Below are 20,803 nucleotides of genomic sequence, written 5' to 3'. Positions count from 1 at the left end.
CAACAGAAGAACCAAATTGAAATATGAACAAATTGTCACCTGCTAGATGCACAGTTACTTCACTTTGTTTACTCCAAAGAATGTTGACTAGTCTCTGCATCGTTACAAAATTGGGCGCCTTCCCGAAGATCTAAGCCACCAAAGAGTGCTGCCATTTACGGACCACCTTCCACCAAAACATCAGCGAGGGGCTTCACAGTGACCTCACCGTCCAAGACTTGCAGTGGAAAGTAAGCAAGTGACTGCTCATCGGAAGAAACAAACAATGGCCTCCAATCAAGAGGGGCAGACATGAACCAAAGAAAGAACTCAAAAAGAGAATAAGAAACAGAGATCAGAACAGCTAACAAATAAAACCAAGGAGATCAAAGAGAAAGAATCGAGAAATCGAAAGAGAATGAAAGAAGGCCAAGGAAAATCCGGTGCAGGATAAGCCTGCTAAATGCACCGAGAGCATTTCGCTAAACGTACGCCTTCTCTCTACCTTATGTATATATTTGGACTAACTTAAGATGATGTATTACAACAATTAATGAGTCACGTACTAACAATTAAAACTATCAATGGCAGCATCATGTCTCTGTAACTCAAAGTCCTTGTTCTCAATGCTGAACTCACCCCACTGGCTTAGTGACACAAATCATCATTTGGTCGTTGTGTTTCACTACCCATGATGTCCTTAAAACACAACACCTAACTGCTTTCAATGTCTTGTACTCTCTTTCTCAGCATTACCTCTAGGGGATTTGGCCTTCAATTCTTTCAACTACGTACAGTTTAGACATGCCAAACTATAGTTTATCCATTTATCTAACTTGTAATTTTTTTCTTCCTTTTGTAACTGGTACCATAAAAATCAAACTCGAATATTTAATTATAATTTTTTTCAAGTGCAAATTGAAAATATTATGTATTAAATTGAGACAAAATAAAACTCAAACATAAAATTGAATATCGAAGACAACCTCAAGTATCAGATAGTAGTCAACAACCTCTTAACCTAGTGGCAAGAACATTGTATTATAGAAATGAGAGCTTAAGCTTAATCCTAAGTAGCTATATTCCTTCCACGATTAAAAAAAAAGTATCAAATAATACATTAACCCTTCTAGATTTGGTTTACGAAGGTTGATAAAGCAAAAAAAAAATTAAGTAGCATATTTTTGGGTAATATGTTTTTGATAATTTAAGGTCAGTTTAATATTGCTATTGCAGTTGAGAATTACTTTTGAAAAACTTGATTTGGGAAAAAAAAGTTCTATTAGAAAGTGTTGTGGAAAAGTACTATAAAAAAATGTGATTTGTTAAATTAAAGTATTTGACATTGCTCTCAAAAATTACATTTAAAAAGTTAAAATGCTTATTTTAAACATGTTGAAAATTAAAAAATAAATTAATTTAGATCATTTTTAAATAAGTCACTATAATTATATATAAAATATACATTTTAAATACTCTTTTTAACAATTAATAAGTTATTTATAAACTTAATTATACATGAAATACTTTAATTTTAAATATAATAAATATTATTTAAACAATTAATATAATTATACATAGAATACAGAGTAATCCAAATTTTTAAATACAATTTAAATAATTTACACAAATAAAGATATTTTTATAATTTGTACTTCAAAACTAAAAAAATCAAAAGCACCTAAAGCTCGAGATTTGCATTTGGGTGGAAAAGCCACCAAGTGTTTGACATTGCTTTTGAGGTTGAAAGCAATTTTCCACCCTAACAAAATCCAAACAAAGCTTTAGGGATTGTTTCTCCTTCCTTTTTTTAAATGTCGTGAGTAAGTAGGGGTGTTCAGTCGATTAACCGACCCAAAATAACATTAAACGAATTAATCGACTCTTTAAAATTTTTAACCGTTAACCAAACCGAAATTTTTTCAAAAAAAATAACCAAACCGAAATTTTTTTGGTTAATTCGGTCGATTAACCGAATTAACAGATAATTATATTTTTTTATTTTTGGTTAAAATAAGTATAAAATTAACCGAATTAACCGAATTACCCGAATTACTCAAATTAACCGAATTATTTGTATAAAATTATATGTTTTTTATTTTTATTTTTATTTTTAGTTTTAGATTTTTATTTTTATTTATTAAATTATTTGTAATTTTTATAATTGGGTTGGGTACTTGGGTTAATATATATTAGATTAGGTATCTGGGTTTATGTTGGATTGGGTTTGAGTGAATAGTGGGCTATTAATATATTATAATTTTATTTATTATTTTTCGGTTAAACCAAAAAAATTTGGTTAACCGACCAGTTTCGAACTAAATTAACCGTTAACCGAAAACTCAAAAAATTATTAACCGATCCCGACCGAATTAATTAGGTTAACTGACTGATTAACCGAATCGGTTGGTTAACCAAATTTTTTCAGTTTTACCCGAATTTTTCACACCCCTATGAATAAGTGTTATTTTAGAAAAGCTTAGTTTAAAATTTAATTATTTAGTATTGTTGTCAAAAAATATTTTTAAGAAACAAAATGTTTATTTTATTCATGATGTTGTGAAGTAAAAATATGCATTTAAAAAATGTTTAAATTTGTTCATATTTTGATATTTTAATAAGAATAAAATTCTTTTTATTATAACTCATATAAAATTTAAATATTTGTAAGTAATTAATATTAATTATTTGTAAAATTTACATAAAATTCCAACTTTTAACTATAAAAAGTAGGTAAATTTTACCTATACAAGGGCAAAATCAAAAAATCTTTTTAGAAAGTCGAAATTAAATTATAATTTTTATGATAAAAAAATATAATTTTATCATTTTAATAGATTATATCTTTATAATTTTAAAAAAATTAAATTTATTTATATTTTAAAAGAATTAAAATATAATTTTAATTTTACTAAATTAAAATTTTAAAATTTAAAACTTCATACGGAAATTTTTACCATACACTACTAATTCTTAAACGTAACAAAAATGTTTGGTTTTTTATTACCAAATATGGTGGACCACACAATCTTGACTATTTAGGATGCCCAATTACTTTAGAGGCATGTTTGTTATGAATTTTAGTACAACAAAGGTGGGAAATGCTTGTACCACGTGGGTGTTATAAAACACCTATTCACCAAAAAAAAATCCCTTTTCTTTCGTAAATTATAGAAATGAGTTGTTTTTTAAAAAATGACAAGAATGGTACATTTTTACTAAAACGTGTTGAACTGACATTATTTTTAGGGGATATGTAAAAAGATACGTCCAGCTCATCACTTTTTTTTCTGTTGTCAAGTAAAACACGTTAACGTGAAAATGCTTTTCAAAAAATGTCCACATGGGCACGCTTTTACCAATCTTTATTCCGTGGGCCCCACATAGCCAATACACCCCTAATCGGTGGGCCCCACTAATCTCTCTTTATTCCGTCGTTTGGTTCAATGTATTGCTAATACGCGTGTAATACATTACTTTTCTAATCGGTGAAAACCACCGATTTCTAATCCCTCTCTTTTGCCCAGATTAGATGCCTCTTCAGTTTCCCCTCCCTGTTTTACCCTCTGCCTCAACCCGAGTCCAACTCCATTTTCTTCTTCACTTTCAACCCAGATCAAATCTGCCTCTATTTCTAAAACTAAAGAGAACCCTTTTTCTTCTTCACCATCTTTCATCTTTGTATCAATCTTTTCCCTTTCGATTTTCTTAAATTCTGTGGTTTCAATCTTTGATGCTTTCAGTTCAAAAGATCGGGTGGGGACGGTGCTCCAGTTACAAGTGCTCTCACTTGCTCTGCTCTTCTTGCTTTACTCTGCTTTGGGTCTTTTAAATAATAAGAAAGGTTCATACTTTTGGCATGATCCTGTTCTTGAATTAGTTCTGCTTTTAGCTTTTGTTGAAGAATTTTTGTTGTATTACTTGCAAAGAAAGGATACAAGTGGGATTGAGAATAGATATTTTGATCTTTTATGTGTTCCCATAGCAATTTGTGTGGTTTCAACAATGTTAGAATTGAGATCTAACAGGTCCATTTACTCGAAATCGGTACGAGGTATTGGGTTGATTTTACACGGAACATGGTTTGTGCAAATGGGATTTTCATTTTACACTAATTTGATGGTTCATGGATGTAGCTTACATGAAAAAAGTAGAGGGAATTATACTATTAAATGCAGAAGTCACCCTGATTATCATAGAGCAAGGTTTATTGCCACATTGCAATTCAATTGCCATCTTGCTTTGCTTGTGGTTCTGGTTGTTGGGATGTTATCGCTTATTGGCAAAAGAAACGGTGTTGTTGTTGGTGCTTCAGGGGATGGTTTGCGGTATAAGCCATTAGGGGCTGAAATACAGCTAATGGATAGTAATGGGGGGAATTTCACTTTGGATTCCGATGATGATCTCGATAGTGGGATTAAAGAAGAAGATGGTTTGGTGAAAGAGAAGTCGGCTGTTGTGGAATTGGGTGGTAATGGCCATGCTTCACATGTCAGAGGTAAACATTTAGTGGTTTCTTTCGGATAGCTGGCTGAAAAGCATTGTAATTTTATTCTTTTGTAATGATATTAGTTAATAAGTGATGATTGACTTTGCATAAACTAAAATATACCCGTTTGTTTGTTGTTTTGGTCAATGAGATTTGAGTTCTATTTCGTGTTCTATCTGATTTTGATTCTCGTATGTTAATGCAGTTTTCGAGTTTAAAAATTGTATTGAGTGGTTGCCTATATCATAGTATTTGACATGATTGTAATTCCTTTGGATAGTTGAACCTTTTCCAATATCTAGTCATACTTTGGATAGTTAAATGGCATTCGGCACTTGTATATATTTGGAGAGTCATACTTCATAGTTCATGCCCATATTTGAATGATGTTTATATTTTAAAAACTTCTAAATAATGTTTATTTTGCACTGGTTTGTCATACTGGTCGGGTATTTGTTCTATTCTCATTTCCTGACAATTAAGTATTTAAGTCGTATCTGCTCTCAGTAGGATGGCTATCTTATGTAGAACAAATCGGGATGCTCATCTTGCAGTTCTTTTTCTTTTCCCTCTATATTCCACTATTCTTTTATTTCCAAATAAATGGCATTTACTTTGTTGCAATTAACTCGCAGATAACTAAGCAAATTCAGGCTGTTAACGAGGTTTACAAGTTTCACAATCTTCCCGAGTTCTATAAGGGTTGTGCCGTTATAATTAATTGCCAAGTCTAATCAATACTTCATAAAATGCAGAGCAATGATCTTATTCTTTGACATTGACCCAAATACCCAACAGGTATGCTATGCCTTTACTTTCTACATCATTACATTTCTAACAAAGAAATTGTTTGGGATTAAGCTTTGGGTTGTGTTGGCTATCACTAGAGCTTCTGGATTGTTAAAGCAATTGCTGGTTTTGATTAATTACATCTATGGTCTGTCCAATAGGAGGATTGAATTGCTTTGCACGTCATCAAGGTCTTTTCTTTTAGAGTTTCTAGTTTGCTTGAGCTTAAAATGTGGATGTGTTTTAGTAGCATTTTGTCTTTATATGTTTCTTACAAAAGTTCCTCTTATGTGCCTTTTATTTTTGTGAATCATGAGGATATTGATGGAACTTGAGCTTCAGTTTAGGTTTCTGGATTGGAGTGTTTCTCCTTGTATTAGGGCTGTTAATACCACCCTGTGTTCATCTCAAAGCTAAAGATACGAGGTGTCAAACTACATTTCTTTCTACTTTCATTTAAATGGGGCCTGCTTGCTACTGCTGCCATTACTGTATTGAAAACCTTGTTTCTATAGGAAGTCTCCAATGATACCGTAATGTTGTTACTGACTATTATTGCAGTGAGTGTTGGAGCATTTCGGAATTAGTTCGTTTGATTAGTGCTTTTTTTTTGCCTCATATTTTGTGCAGATAGCTGTTCTGACTTGCTTGAGCATCATATGTTTCATGTATGTTGAGTGCATTCGTTCAGTCCCTATATTGTGAGCCAAAAATTGGAGGTTATGCTATTTCACTGCTGCTGCTGTTGGCGCTGCTAACTATGAATTCTATTTTTATCTTGAAAACAGGTTGTGGTGGTTGATCCAGAGGCGTATACCTATGACGATGAGGTGCTAAAGAAAGCTGAAGCTATGGGCAAGCCAGGTCTTGTGGAGATATATGCCAAAGAAGACAGTTTCATCTTTACAGTTGAATCCACTGGTGCGATCAAAGCTTCTCAGTTGGTTCTTAATGCTATAGAAATCTTGAAACAGAAGCTGGATGCAGTTCGCCTGTCTGAGGATACTGTGGAAGCTGATGATCAGTTTGGTGAACTAGGTGCCCATATGCAAGGAGGATGATCTGCTTGTAATTAAGAACTAGCCATTGACATTTGTTGGTTTCAGAAAAGGCGTGTTTACATCTAACTAACTACCTTTTGTTTAAAACTCTTGAGATATTTTGGGTAGAACAGACTACTTGTTTTCCTCGATGAAAATTGTCAGCTATATGCCATCTGTTTTAAACTTAAAAGCCAGCAAAGCATGGACTGGCAAATCTTACTTGTTTTGAACCGATACAGTTGAAACTAAATTTTACTTAATTTATGTAAATCTTGGCGGTCCAAGAATTCTCTTATCAACTTAAACATGAAACAAGCCAAAATAATACAATGACACGTTTAATAATCGTCTTCCTTGGCACGTATGTTTGGAACTCGGATTGAGTGTTTATGCAGATTATAATTCTCAAGTTATATTTTGATTTTAGTAAATTCATATAAGAACATTTTATTATTAAGAATTTTATGAAATTATATATCATTATTAAATTATATTTAATATTAATTATTTTAAATTGTATAAATTCATATAAGAAAATTTATTATCAAGAATTTTATGAAATTATATATTATTATTAAATTATATGTAATAATAATTATTTTAAATTATACAAATTCATATAAGATAATTTATTAGTTATAATTATTTTAAATTTTATTAAATCATATATTTTAATTAAAATATATTTAATATTAATTATTTCAAATTATCTTTTATAGTATCATATATTATGATTTGAGTAAATTCATATAAGAATATTAATTATTAAGAATTTTATTAAATTATATATTTTAATTATAATATATTTAATAATAATTATGTTAATTTATATTTTATAGTATCATATATTATGATTTGAGTAAATTCATATAAGAATATTGATTATTAAGAATTTTATTAAATTATATATTTTAATTAAAATATATTTAATAATAATTATGTTTAAATATGATTAAATTATTTATTATTGATAATAATAATATTATTAAAATTTAAATAACAATAACAATAATCATTTACCAAAACAAATTTATGCTAAGGGTATTCTAGTCATTTTAGTTTTTTCCATTATGCTATTACACCTCTATTCCATTCAACCAAACACAAGATTACTATTACGCCTCTATTCCATTACATTCAACCAAACAGTTGATTTGCTATTACACATCTATTCCATTACACCTCTATTTCATTACACCTCTAATCCAATACACCTCTAATCCAATACAGTGAACCAAACGTGCCATAAATTTTTTAATGATATTAGAATGGCAACCTTCATTATAGCCTACGTGTATTTTATTTTGATATGACACTATTATTTTATATATGTCAATAAATAATTTAAAATTTAAAATATATATAATTGAAAAAATTACCATGCATGCTTTAATATTTTAAATTTTAATATTTTCATTAAAAAATAATAAAATTAATCATCACATTAGATTTTTTTTATATAAAAGTTAAATGTAAAATTTGCTAAAAAAAATTTAAAGGTTAAATTGATAAAGAAATATAAAACATTAAGAACAAAATTTGTAATTATGCCTAAAAGAACCAGAAAAACGTTGATGAGCTTTAATGATTTCCATACACCTTAAGTTCCACCTTCCCCACTGCAGTTTCAGTCGTTTTTCTTTGTATGGCATAATGACTTTACACTTCAACTTTATAATTATTCATTCATTTATTTTAGTTTTAGTTTTTACCTTTGCTTTTTTTTTAAAAAAATTATTCAAAATAGATTGAAAAGTTAATGTTTTTAATTTTGCTTATATATGTACGTTGATTGTCATGTAGATGACATATTATCAATTAATTAATTTTTAAAATTTTTAAAATTTTTAAAATTTAAAAATAATTAAAAATTATTTTTTTAAAATTAAAAATTATTGGAAAGGTAAAAAAAAGTATAAAAAATGTTTTTAAATATTTTTAAAATTTTAAAAAGTTAATTAAATGTTGGCATATCATCTACGTGATCCACGTGTATGCTACGTCAGTTAGGGGTGAGCAAAATTCGATCCGATTCGAAAAACTCAATAAAAAATTTAAATTTTGAATTAAATAGTTTGAGTTATTTGAGTTAATCAAGTTATTCGGATCAACTCAAATAAAAAATTAAGTTTTTCGGTTAAACTCGAATATGAATTACACAATTCGAATTATCCGAAAATTCGAATAAGAAAAGACAAAACTATGTCGATCTGATAAATGTTTACTTTTTTAAAAGTTAAAATTCAAAATAATTAAGTTAAAAGGCAAAACTATGTCGTTTTGATAAATGTTTACCCATTAAGTTAAAAGGCAAAATCATTATATTATTCATGTAGTTAAATAATTTTATATTTCGTCTACTAGTTAAATAATTGGTCCATCTAAACGCAACATTAAGTATAAATAATAGGATTCATTCGACTCTATTTGACTTGAATTTTTTTTACTCGATTTGATTCGATTTGAAAAAAATTCAAATTAAGTTCAGTTGCTAAAATAGAATTTGTCAACTCGACTAACTCGAAATTTTTTTACTCGACTTGATCAAATACTCACCCTTAAAAACATTAAATTTTCTATTCATTTTTTGGTGATTTGACAAAAAATCAAGAATAAAAGCTAAAAACATTTACTATATGTGCACAAACCCCTTCCTCACGAAGGACGAACAAAAAATAAGAGATTGAAATTGATATTGATATTTTTATTAAGTTTAATGATTTTAATTAATTAAATCAATTGATATGATATTCTTTTTTTAATGATAATTATCATTCAGGATTAATATGTATTTTTACGTAATTAAGGGTAGGGGTAAAACCATAAATTTTTTTTAGAGAGGGTCGAAATGAAATTTAATTTTTAATAGTCTATATCTTAATAATTTTTAAAGGATTAAATTAAATTTTTATAATTTTAGGGGACTAAAATACAATTTTACATTTATTAATTTAAAATTTTAAAAAAAAATTTAAACAACCAAGACAATAATTTTCTATTTTAGGGTCCTAAATTCGCCTCTCATTAAGGGTATAATTAATCTATTAAATCCACAATGAGTCTAAGCCAAATTTATCATCATTTGATGTCAATGTCAACTTTTTGGTACATTTTGCTGTCCGTGTCACCAACCCAGCATTGAAGAAATACTATTGTAATTAAATGGGATAATTCATTAAAGGCCCCTGTACTTTAGATTTTATTCTAATGTGATACCTATGTCTTCAAAATGTTAGGAAGTGACTGTTTAATCTAAATAATTCTTTTTCCCTAATTATAGTGGATTAAAATGGATAAATTTGTTGTATAAGAAGTTGAGATTAAAACAATTATTAGATAATGATTTTTATGGCCTTTTCAAGGTTAAATGATTTATGAATCATTTGGGAGCGATATTAGATACATCATATAAAAGCATTACAATACGATAGATGATTGTTTGAGGTGCTTGAATATTTGGTGTTATTTCTAACTAGCTTGTATGTCTTAACACCATGTTTGGTTGGGTGTATTGGCTATGCCAATACACCCCTAATCGGTGGGCCCCACTTAAGCTCCCTTTATTCCGTTGTTTGGTTCATGGTAATGCTATTACGGGTGTAATCCATTACTGCCCTAATCGGTGAAATCCACCGATTTGTAATACAGCCCTTTTGCTCAAATTAGGTGCTGCATCCAAATCCCTCCCTGTTTTACCCTCCCAATTGGCTTCCCCATTCCGTCGCCTCTTCTTTCGTTCTACCTTCGTTCTACCTTTGCCTCCCGATTGGCTTCCCCATTCCTTCGCCTCTTCCTCTGTCTCTCAACCTCTTCTTTTCTTTTTCTTTACAACCAGTCACTCTTTCGTTTTGCCTTCTCAACCAGTCGACCTTTTTCTTTTCTTTTTCTCTGTGTCACTCCTTCGATTGCTCTCAATTGATGGGTTTCCAGGTTACTGCTACTGAAAGGTAAAGGTTTCTAACTCTCTTTTGCTCTCAATTATCCTGTAATTGTTCTAACTCTCTTCTTCTCTCTGTACTGAGTTTTAATGGCTATCTTGTTAGTGTCTTCTTCATTGCACTTTCAGGGCCTGATCATATAAACTTCATCAAAACACGGAATCTTTTGTTTCTTCTTCTCTTTTGCTGGAGTTTTTGCTTTAATTTTCGGTAAAAATTTCTTACTAATCTTTGATTTTGGTTGTTTTCTCATTGGTTGATCTTTACTGCCCTCATGGAATCAAAGACCTGAAAGTTTAAAGGGAATTTTCCTTACTTTCTTGATAAAATTCAATTTAAAACATTCCAATAGTTTTTTCCACCTTGTGATTGGTAATTTTCCACTTCTTAATTCTTTTTGAATAATTGAGTTATCTACTTCGTTATTAGATGATTATTGTTATGATTATTTGAAGAACAGCAACTTGTGTACATGGAGTTTATTTTGTTCTAATTGTGTGACAGGTTTTCGATGCTTAGTTGCATGTTAAACAGAAATCCAGAATGATCCTATCAATGCAAGAAAAGTCACAGTTTATTCCAATTTCCAATCATTTTTTTCTTTTTCTATGTGTGTTTTTATCTTGTTAGGATTAGACTTGCTTATATTCATTTTCGTTCAGTATGTTGTTTTTGCTATTAGATTTTCATTTTTCTGGATTGTTCTTTTAAAAAATGAATGATTTTGCCTAGTAATCTAATTTAATTTGTATTTTTATGTTATGGGGGGCTAAAATGATTAGTATTCTTCTCCAGCAAAGAGAATGAAGCCAGAGGTTTCTTCGTTGAATCCCTGTGCAGCATCATACATACCACTTGCCAAAAGGGAGGGTTCCATAGCTAAAGATATTAAGGCTGGAAATGAGTCTGCTTGGTTTGATCCTTCCTCACGTAGCAATGCTTCACTTGAATCTGCAATCCCTGGCATTGGAAACCACCTGGTTGCACTAAAAAGCGACCCTGGTCATGGTTCTTTGATGCAAAATCAGGGTGAAATGAGTGGCGAGCAGATTATGGATGAGGAATTCGACATGGATTTGGAGTATCTTCGCATGATGTTCCCTGGTTTGTCCAATGACTCTGTTCTGGATGTCTACATGGCTAATAATGGAGACTTAGAAGCCACTATTGACATGCTGAACCAACTTGAGGTAAATTTTGCCTATCTTTATTTTATAATTTATATAACTTGATTGTCTGAGTGGTCTTGCTGGATTCGTTTTCTATATTATTTTCATCTCGAATGTTTCCTATATTATTAGCTCCTCTTACTGTTCCATCCTGCAGATTTCCAAGTGTCCCTCTATGAAAGTGCTAGTAGTGAAGTAATTGAATTTATGAATAATTTTCTGATGTTGTGGGTAACATATTTCACTTGTTTTTAACTGTATGACATCAAAGAGTTAAGGATGTTAGTCTGCATTCAGGCCTATTTCAGCATAACCATGGTTTTTCTTCATTTGTTTTAATCCTCCCTGTGCAAATGATAGAGATTTTTCCACCTGTTTTTGTCTCCCACCTTTTGAACTTTCATATGATTTTATACATTGATTTATGTCAATGATTTCCCCACATATTTTGTTCTTATGGATCGTATACCTTCAGATGCTTTTATTGTTTTTATTCACCTCACTTTCAGTTGAATATATTATAACTGAGGGTTGTGTAATGTTATCTTGTTCATATAAATTTGTTTGGAAATTTACCTATTCTATAATGCCATTAATAATGTATGCTAATTTGAATATTGGGGATAGGATGTTTTCCTCATGCTGCTTGCTTCTTGTTTACTCATTGTACGGCAAGTTCTTTCTTTGGTTTCATTGGAAGTGATTTCTGGAGTATTTGTGATTTTGATTCTTGAATTAGTTTATGGTTGGGATTAAAAAATGCACCTTTTTGCCCTTATTTCAGTATTCATGTACATTGGATAGTTCTCTTTGTTAGATGTACACTGTTGAGTCCTCTGACACTCTTCCCGACACATTGGATATCGGTGATATCTCTGAATTTATCTCTTCAGCAAACTATGGTACTCTTAAACTGAAGAATGTGGCAGGTGAAACCGGCGCGTCTTCATCAGGCTCTACAGAATCAGCTGTTACCTCCTGACTGACATAATCAAAGGGGTTTCAGTGTTTCTAGTTGTAGTTGTATCTCTCAGTGGATAAGAAGTGTACACAAGTAGGGTTCTTCTTCAAGGTTGAGAAATGTAGTACTTTGCTTTTAACACTTGAAGGGTTTAACATTGGATGTGTAGTTGTATGCTGTAACATTTGTTTGGTCGCTCAACTTTTTCTACATTTGTTTGGCGATGGAAGAGTATTTGTTTTGTTTATGCCTTTGCTGGGGGTTCATTTTCTCTATATAATATAATAACTTATATTAGAAGTAAAATTGTATTTTGCTTTCTACTAAAAGAATGGGCAAATTAGTTCGTGTACGTAAGATTAAAGAGCAAACTAATCTTTTTGTTAAAAATTTCATCCATTTTTATAATTAAAACCGGTCTTTATATGTCGGCATGAGGTACACATGGTACATTACATGTAATTGTCTGATTATTTTTATTGTTAACAATTGATCTTTTTACATAGTTTGTGATATATGCACAAATGAGGTGAAATTTATTAAATTTTATTCACCGAATCTATCAATTTTCAAATTTGGAAAATCAGTCGACTTGCAACGACTTTTTGGATAGGATCAAACATTCTTGGATTGAGATATTTTCATAGTGTTTGGAGATCTCTTAATATAAGAATATTAATTATTAAGAATTTTATTAAATTATATATTTTAATTATAATATATTTAATAATAATTATGTTTAAATATGATTAAAATATTTATTATTGATATTAATAATCTTATTAAAATTTAAATAACAATAACATTAATAATTTACCAAAACAAATTTCTGCTAATTATTAAGAATTTTATTAAATTATATATTTTAATTAAAATATATTTAAAAATAATTATTTTTAAATATGATTAAATTATTTATTATTGATAATAATAATCTTATTAAAATTTAAATAATAATAACAATAATCATTTACCAAAACAAATTTATGCTAAGGGTATTCTAGTCATTTTAGTTTTTTCCATTATGTTATTACACCTCTATTCCATTCAACCAAACACAAGATTACTATTACGCCTCTATTCCATTACATTCAACCAAACAGTTGATTTGCTATTACACCTCTAATCCAATACACCTCTAATCCAATATAGCTCTAATCCAATACACCTCTAATCCAATACAGCGAACCAAACGCACCCTAAGTGATTTGTGGACTTTGAGTCTAGGAAATGGCAGTATTTTTTAATCATATAATTACATGTCATAATAAATATTAATCCATCTTAATTTTATATGATGCATTGGTCATTTTAGGGTGGGTTTGGATGGACAATGGGGTGCAGTGCGTTTGGCTTACTTTTTGTCTCACCCTACAATATCACTACAGTATCTAATCTCACCGCAAAGTCTCACGCTACAGTATCTAATCTCACTGTCACCATTATTTTTACACTAATCGCAGGTAAACGCATCACACATCCAAACTCACCCTTACAAAGTCAAGGAGTGGTATGTAATGATTGACTCATACATTTTAACTTTATTGTTATTATAAAAGAGTTATATAGGTAGTTAAAATTTTTTTAGAAGAAAAAAATATTTTTTATGAAAAAATTTCAGTCGTGAAAACATTTATGTTGTATTTGTTTCGTCAAATACAATTTTCAAAAAATCGAGTTAAGGAAAATTTATCTAATGGAAAATGTTTTATGTAAAATCAACCAAACACCCGAAAATCATTCTCCAAAAGCAGTTTTCAGTATATCAAACAAGCCCTTAGACTTTGTGTGCTGAATTGAGTTCGATTATTGTCAAATATTGGTGGAAACATGATTAAGATTCGCTGGCGGTATTAGCGGTCTTTGTGTTGTTTGAAGGCTCTAGGTGGAATGGGGTTTCGTATTATAAAAGAATTTTTTGGGTATAATTAAGGTATTCTCCGTGACCATTTTTATGGTCCATGAAGACTAATCTTTTTAAGAATCTCTTTTTGCCCCATTAATAATATCGTCTCCAAAGTTCGAACTCGTGTTCTTCCCTTTAGAGTACAATGTGCCTTGCTCTGTAGGTTGTGTTTTACAAGCCAAATACTTTACCATGTATGGTTCTATGAGTTTGGACCCATCGCTTACATGACGTAGGGTGGTCTCTATTGGAAAATAAGTGATGGTGCTTATGTACTAGTGTAGGATCATCCATTGATCCATAGTGCTAGTATCACTAGATTACAACAATGCAAAGTTTTGAATGGTATAGTTGTTTATGTACACTATCTATTTTGTTCGAACATTGCTACTCGTTGTTAGGGTTCTCATTTCTTGCGTTAGATTTTTGGTTATACAATTGCCCCAATCATTCTTACTATCCCTTTGCGTCAAGTTGAATATGGTGATATGTTAGACCGGGGCTTACATATTGCAAGTTACTCTGGGAAATGCGACACATCTATTGGTGATGGAGCATCTTTGGGTTGAGGCACCCCTTTCTTTGCTTCTTTCAACCCTAGATCTACCTTGTAAATTTGTTGCATTTATTTTATAACTAATTTTTTTTATTCGTTGCGTGTTAGTAACTATAATTGGTAGTTGAGTTAGATAAGAATGGTAGTTTTCTATTAGATTAGTTGTTATAATATGTTCTAATTAGTTTGTTCAGTTAGAGGTTAATTGAAGAAGGTTAGCTAGGATTCTTGTTAGTGCTAATCATTCTTCAACACTCTAGTCTTTTTCTATAAATATGAGGCTCGTCCCTATTTTGGGTTTAAGTAGACCAATTCTTTTTACTTTCTTCTTAAGTTTTATCCTTTGTTATTGGAGTGTTGTGTTCTTTTTGTTGGAAAAACGGGTTTGAAAAATGTAGTAGAAAATAAATTTAGGGAAAACAGAGTTTTAATTTTTTTTCCAAAACAAGATATTGATCGTGATATCTAAAAGTAAGAAACATTTAATCAAAATTGTACATTTTTTATTTGTCGAGGATGAGTGCTACGAGTAGTCTTCTCCGTTATTCTCAAGCTCACATCTACCGAGTGTGGGTCAGTTTCGAATCAGAAAATTTTTCACAAATACCAGTGAGGTAATTTCGTAATTTTTATAAAATTTTGGGTCAAGTTATAAATCAAAAAAATATCTCTAGAAATTTTCTGGAATAATTTTTTCAGAGAATTTTCTCTTTACAATTTTCTCTTGAATTCAAGTGTGTGAAAATAATGACCCAAGACTCTCTTTATATGAGGAGAGTTTAGAGAGTTCAACTATAATTAAACTTAATCAATTTAATATTAAATTAATATACTACTATTAAGATAAATATTAAATTAAATTAAATATTAAACTATTAAAATAATATTATTTTTGGAATAATTAATCTAAAATCTATTTCTTTGGTAGAGTCCCAATAGGAGTATAACTCTTTCATTGCTCAACCACCAAAGACCAACTGCCGCCGATGCAGCCGCCAACACTGCTGTGTCCAACGATGCAAATGCGACACCTTTATGGCACCTCGAGCCGGTTCGGTCTGGTTCAGCGACGACCCGATTGGTTCGATCTAGCCACTGGTTGGACCGTCGGCCTAATTTCACATACCATGCCCGATTCAACTAGTTTTTAGGTATTGGTCTTAGTTTTGGGCTCTTGAGCCCAATTTAAGATCTCAGGTCCAATTTTCAAGTTCAATTACTCACTGGAGCAATTGTCTGACTTGAAAATTAATTTATAAAAATATCATATTAATTTTAATTAATTTGATTAATTTAATTTTACTTTATCAAAATTAATTTTTCCAAAAATCACTTAGATTTTCCAAATTAAATTTTCAAGAAAATTATTTAATCAAATTCTCTAGTTGAACAATTCTCATGATCACCTAATTGAATTTCGCATCGAATAAATCAACTTAATTAAATTATTTCCAAAGTCGTAGAATTTTCTTTTGATTCAAATGCAGTCTGATCAAACTTTTGTTGAGCTAACGGGGGGACCAATCGGACATATACAATTGGGCTCTAGTAATTTCAATTATGTCTAGAAGCATCGTTCCGATAATTCGCAATCACTTAATCATAGAGTTATTCCAGAAGAAATACCACGATTGAAAACTCCTTATTGTGTACTCTTTACGAAAGCAATTCATCCAACTACTTTGTCCAATGACCTCGTCATATGTGTGTTACCCTAATATGATATCCTTGATTCCTTTAAGTTAAATTCGTTCACTCAATACAATTATATTTTATCTCATTATCACCATTGTGTCTTCTTAATGATTAATATGGTCACTGTCAACAAATGATTATGATAAATTGCTCATTCAAGAACAAGCAACCCTTGGCCACGTTCCATATTTATCAATCCACACAATTCCAATGAGAGAATATCATTAACTCTTTAATTGAGTTGTGGATTCCACTGTTGCTAGTAAAGCCATGCCATACACAAGTCATGTACTCAACATATCGGCTATAGGCTCGATCATCTTTAGAGCATAAGCCTCCACTTATATCAAAACACATGAGTTGTATATGAATGGTTAGTGACTAACTCAGGATTTAGGTAAATCACACCATGAACGTCACAAGTGAATTAATTCACAAACGGATTCAAAATTAATTCATCTTGGGTTCAGTTCAATGTATCATTCTACCAATGAATACATCTAGGCCTCTACCTGTGGAGTTAACTACTCTGATAGCCGAGACTAGCCATCTCCCCAATTGGAATTGTAGAGAACATAATAATACTTCTTAGTATTTGAATCAAATGCTCACTTTGATTCTTTTATGGGATTACGGACTCATTTAGATTATCTACTGCAATAAGTTGTCTTTCTTGCAATGTAAATGTTCTTACAATGTCACTTATCTTTAATTAAACTTAGACAATCAATGAGCTAATATTTGCTTGTCACAATTTTGCCATGCATACAAAATATGAAAGACAAAAAATATAAAAGACATAATAGTGAAATGTGAAATTAACTTTATTTATTTATTCATCGTTCAAATAAATAGAAAATAGTTACATGTTTACTACAATATGGGCACATTCCCTAATGAAATTTAAAGCAGGTACTTCAATTATCTGGTTTTGCTTGGCCTTCCGTTGAGTTTCGACGGTGTGGTAGATACATCCCCTTCTTCATATCGTTTACTATTAGCGGACTTATTCATTGTTTGAGTCATCAACATTTTTTCTTACATGTGCGAACTTCTATGGTATAGGCCAAATTTCATCGCAACCAAACTTCCCTTACAACCAGTCGTGTTTATTTCCCACATCTTTAATCGTTTTTTAAATGAATTTAATTTTCCAATGTAAGTGCCCCCTTTTTTTCCCCATAGGTTCCAACCTTTAGTCTCCACCACTCTTGGCAGATTATTCATTCGGGGTAACCCCACATTTGAATTCTCTTCCTGATAGCCCCATGTAGTCTATCCGACGTGGTTTTCTCTATTCAAAAGTGTAACAGCCCGATTTTAGCTAAATTGAAACAGTAGTTTTGGAACCACAAATCCGATGTCAAAAAATTATTTTAATATTATTTTCGGTATTTAAAACGTGTTATTTGATATGTGTAAAAATTTCGTGAGCTAATTTTATCGATTGGTTGGTTAATTTGATAAAAAGGATTAAATCGCATAAAATGCAAAAGTTTCATTCTACTTGTTAAAGGTGTTTAATTGCTATGATTTAATAAATCAAGGGTCCTTATAATGTTATTAGTCCATGATTAGTGTAAGTGGACAATAATGGCCATCCATTATAAAACAAAGGTTATTATAGCAAATTGACAAATTAAGTTAATTAAAATATAGCAAAACATGAATTTGTGTTCATCTTCTTCCTTGATGACCTAATATCAAAGGAAAAAGAAAGTGTTTGAAGCTTTCTAAGTTTCAGCACACTCCTAGCTTGATTAAGGTACGATTTTAACTCGGTTTTAGATGATTTTTATATTTTTGTAATCGATACAGCTCAATCTAGCTAGCCCATACCTTTAATTTCAAAACTGTTAAAGGTTTTGAGAGTTTTCATTGTTGAATCTATGTGTTCTTTGATGTTTAATGTTGAAATATGAAAGCTTGATAATAGATTTTCATGTTTTGTAAAGTGATTTTTAATGAAAATGCATAATAGGAATTAAATTGTGAAATGTGCAAATTTTATGGTTGAAATGTGAAATAAATAAAATTTTTGGGCTTATAGGGACCTATAAATAATTCGGCCAAGCTTGGGTTTATTGAAATTATGTGAATTTTGTGTTTTGTGAAATAATGATTAAATTGTTAAAAGTGTGAAAGTTTAGGGGCTAATGTGCAAATAGGTCTAAATGTATGTTTTGGACTAAATTGAATGAATGGTTGATTAAATAAGTTAATTTTGAATTCACATAGATCAAGAAAGAAAGAATTTGGATTTAGATCAGGGGAAAAGCAAGGTTATCGAGTAGTCGACCCAATCCATCAATTCCGAATATGAGGTAAGTTCGTATGTGATGATTACATTATAAATGTATGTTAAAATACTTTAATATTGCATAAACTGTTAAAACGGGATTATGGATAATGTATGAATTATGGAAATGACTCTACAAATGCATTCGATGATAAAAATGAAAAGTGTTAAAGCCCAGCTAAACCTTAAGAATAGTTTTGGATACTATTGACATGTTAGTAAGTAATACGTTGAGTTGGCTTCGGGCTATGATTTTAGCACTTCGGCTGTGTATTTTACTGATTTGGCTTCAGGCCATGATGATTTGGCTTTGGGCCATGATAATAGTTCTTCGGATAAGTTACCTTGATTTGGCTACGGGCCATGGTATAAGTACTTATCGTACGAGACTCTTGAGTATCCGATTTCTATTTCGAATGGTTCAACGGGTAAATGAATGATGTGGTTAAGAAAGAAGCTAGTACGACGTGACACAAGTATGTGCAGAACCTATTCGAGTATTAAATAGTGAAAGTTCGATGAGTTTGTATTAGATCATGTTTTGATACATGAGAAAGGTTTGTAGTTAATGTGTATATGGTTTTGTCATGTGTAATTGGTTGATTTGCATTGATTCGATGAATTAAGTTATTCACCTACGAGCTTACTAAGCTATGAAGCTTATTTCGTGTTATTTTTCTATGTTTTATAGTGAATCAAGGCTAGCTCGGATCCGGGAGTCGTCAGGAACACCATCGCACTATCAAACATCTAAGTTGGTACTTTTTGAGTTAAGTTTTGAGTATATGACATGTATAGGGACTTTGATCATTCTGGTATATGTGAAGCTTATGAAGTTAGCCATTTAAAATGGCTTGTAAATGTATATGTTTTGGTTTGTATATATAGCCACGAGTGATGGCATATTTTGGTATGTTTTGGTATGAATGTGGTGATGGTTTTATACGCAAATGGTTAATTGATTTGTAAAGTATAAATGCTTGAGAAATACCTTGATAAGATATGATTTTAGATGTTGTGTTGGTTATTTATAGGGTAAGTTATGTATGTGTAAATTATGGTAAATGAGTCATATTGTTTGATATTGTTTTGGCATATATTTGGCTAAGTAAATGGCAGTGATTTGAGATTTGGAATAGATGAAATTATAATGGTATGAATTGTGCATTTGGTTGATGATTTTGGCTACCTAATTGTATGATGAATTTGTACCATTTACTCTTTTATAGGTATACTTGGTTGGATGACAAAATAACTTGGCAAATAGCCTATTTTTGTTAACTCGGGTAGAGACATGGGCGTGTCTACTGGCCGTGTGAGGTACACAGCCTGGGCACATGGGCGTGTGTGGCCAATTCAATTGGGCACACGGGCTGGCATACGAACGTGTGGTCGACCATGTGACCCAAGTCAGCATACTTTCCAGTTTTCACACGGCCTAGCACACGGGCGTGCCTGGAGCCATGTGAGGCACACGGCTTGTTCACATGGGCGTATGACCCCTGTATGGTCGAAATTTTTCTAAAGTTTTCAAAAATTTCATATGTTATCGGTTTAGTCCCGAACCACTTCTAAAGCATGTTTAAGGCCTCGTAGGCCCTTATAAGGGACAATGTGATTGTGTTGAATGATTTATAAGAATGAATGTTTTATGTTTGATAAATGTATGCTATATATTGTGAATTGATCGGTAATACCTTGTAACCCTACTCCGGCGACGGATATAGGTTAGGGGTGTTACAAAATGACCTCCTTTTAACAAGTTTCTAACAACATCTTCTAGTCAAGTTGTTACTAAATCATTGTTCTTAAGGAAACCTTGGCGAACTTCCCTATTCCTGGCTACATTTTTACCTGCTAACCTGTAACACCCCGTACCCGGGACCGTTGCCGGAGTCGGACACGAGGGGTTCACAGACTAAATTCACTTACTATCGCAGTCCATTTTAAAATTTTCCAGGCAGTTGGCTAACTGCGAC

General features: G+C 31.2%; 3 protein-coding genes across 5 annotated transcripts; all 3 read left to right on the top strand.

Moving 5' to 3' along the window:
• Window positions 1-3,471: 3,471 nt before the first annotated feature.
• LOC121203316 (uncharacterized) lies at window positions 3,472-4,842 on the top strand (the record flags this gene model as incomplete). Its single annotated transcript, XM_041084188.1, has 2 exons — window positions 3,472-3,823; window positions 4,295-4,842. Coding segments are annotated over 2 exons (564 nt in total), but the record flags the coding sequence as incomplete, so codon positions are not given.
• A 265-nt stretch (window positions 4,843-5,107) lies between these two features.
• Window positions 5,108-6,530, top strand: LOC107925608 (DNA-directed RNA polymerases II, IV and V subunit 3-like). The gene is made up of 3 exons (XM_016856322.2): window positions 5,108-5,133; window positions 5,224-5,266; window positions 6,046-6,530. The coding sequence occupies exons 2-3, from the start codon at window positions 5,228-5,230 to the stop codon at window positions 6,316-6,318; spliced, it is 312 nt and encodes a 103-aa protein (XP_016711811.2). The 5' UTR covers window positions 5,108-5,133; window positions 5,224-5,227; the 3' UTR covers window positions 6,319-6,530.
• Window positions 6,531-10,015: 3,485 nt separating this feature from the next.
• On the top strand, window positions 10,016-12,615 carry LOC107961930 (polyadenylate-binding protein-interacting protein 5). 3 transcript variants are annotated; one of them, XM_016898105.2, is made up of 4 exons: window positions 10,016-10,247; window positions 10,367-10,448; window positions 11,034-11,428; window positions 12,225-12,615. In XM_016898105.2, exons 3-4 carry the CDS (start codon window positions 11,042-11,044, stop codon window positions 12,387-12,389), a joined length of 552 nt encoding a protein of 183 aa, XP_016753594.2. In that variant the 5' UTR covers window positions 10,016-10,247; window positions 10,367-10,448; window positions 11,034-11,041; the 3' UTR covers window positions 12,390-12,615. The 3 variants fall into 3 exon arrangements, with proteins under 3 accessions (XP_016753594.2, XP_040938865.1, XP_016753591.2); XM_041082931.1 differs by lacking the exon at window positions 10,367-10,448 and having other exon boundaries at window positions 11,021-11,428; XM_016898102.2 differs by lacking the exon at window positions 10,016-10,247 and having other exon boundaries at window positions 10,388-10,448; window positions 11,021-11,428.
• Window positions 12,616-20,803: the final 8,188 nt, after the last annotated feature.

The sequence above is a fragment of the Gossypium hirsutum genome, chromosome A12, assembly GCF_007990345.1.
Source record: "Gossypium hirsutum isolate 1008001.06 chromosome A12, Gossypium_hirsutum_v2.1, whole genome shotgun sequence".
NCBI lineage: Eukaryota > Viridiplantae > Streptophyta > Magnoliopsida > Malvales > Malvaceae > Gossypium > Gossypium hirsutum.
Note: the sequence above shows the minus strand (reverse complement) of the source record. Positions and strands in the feature narration are given on the sequence as shown.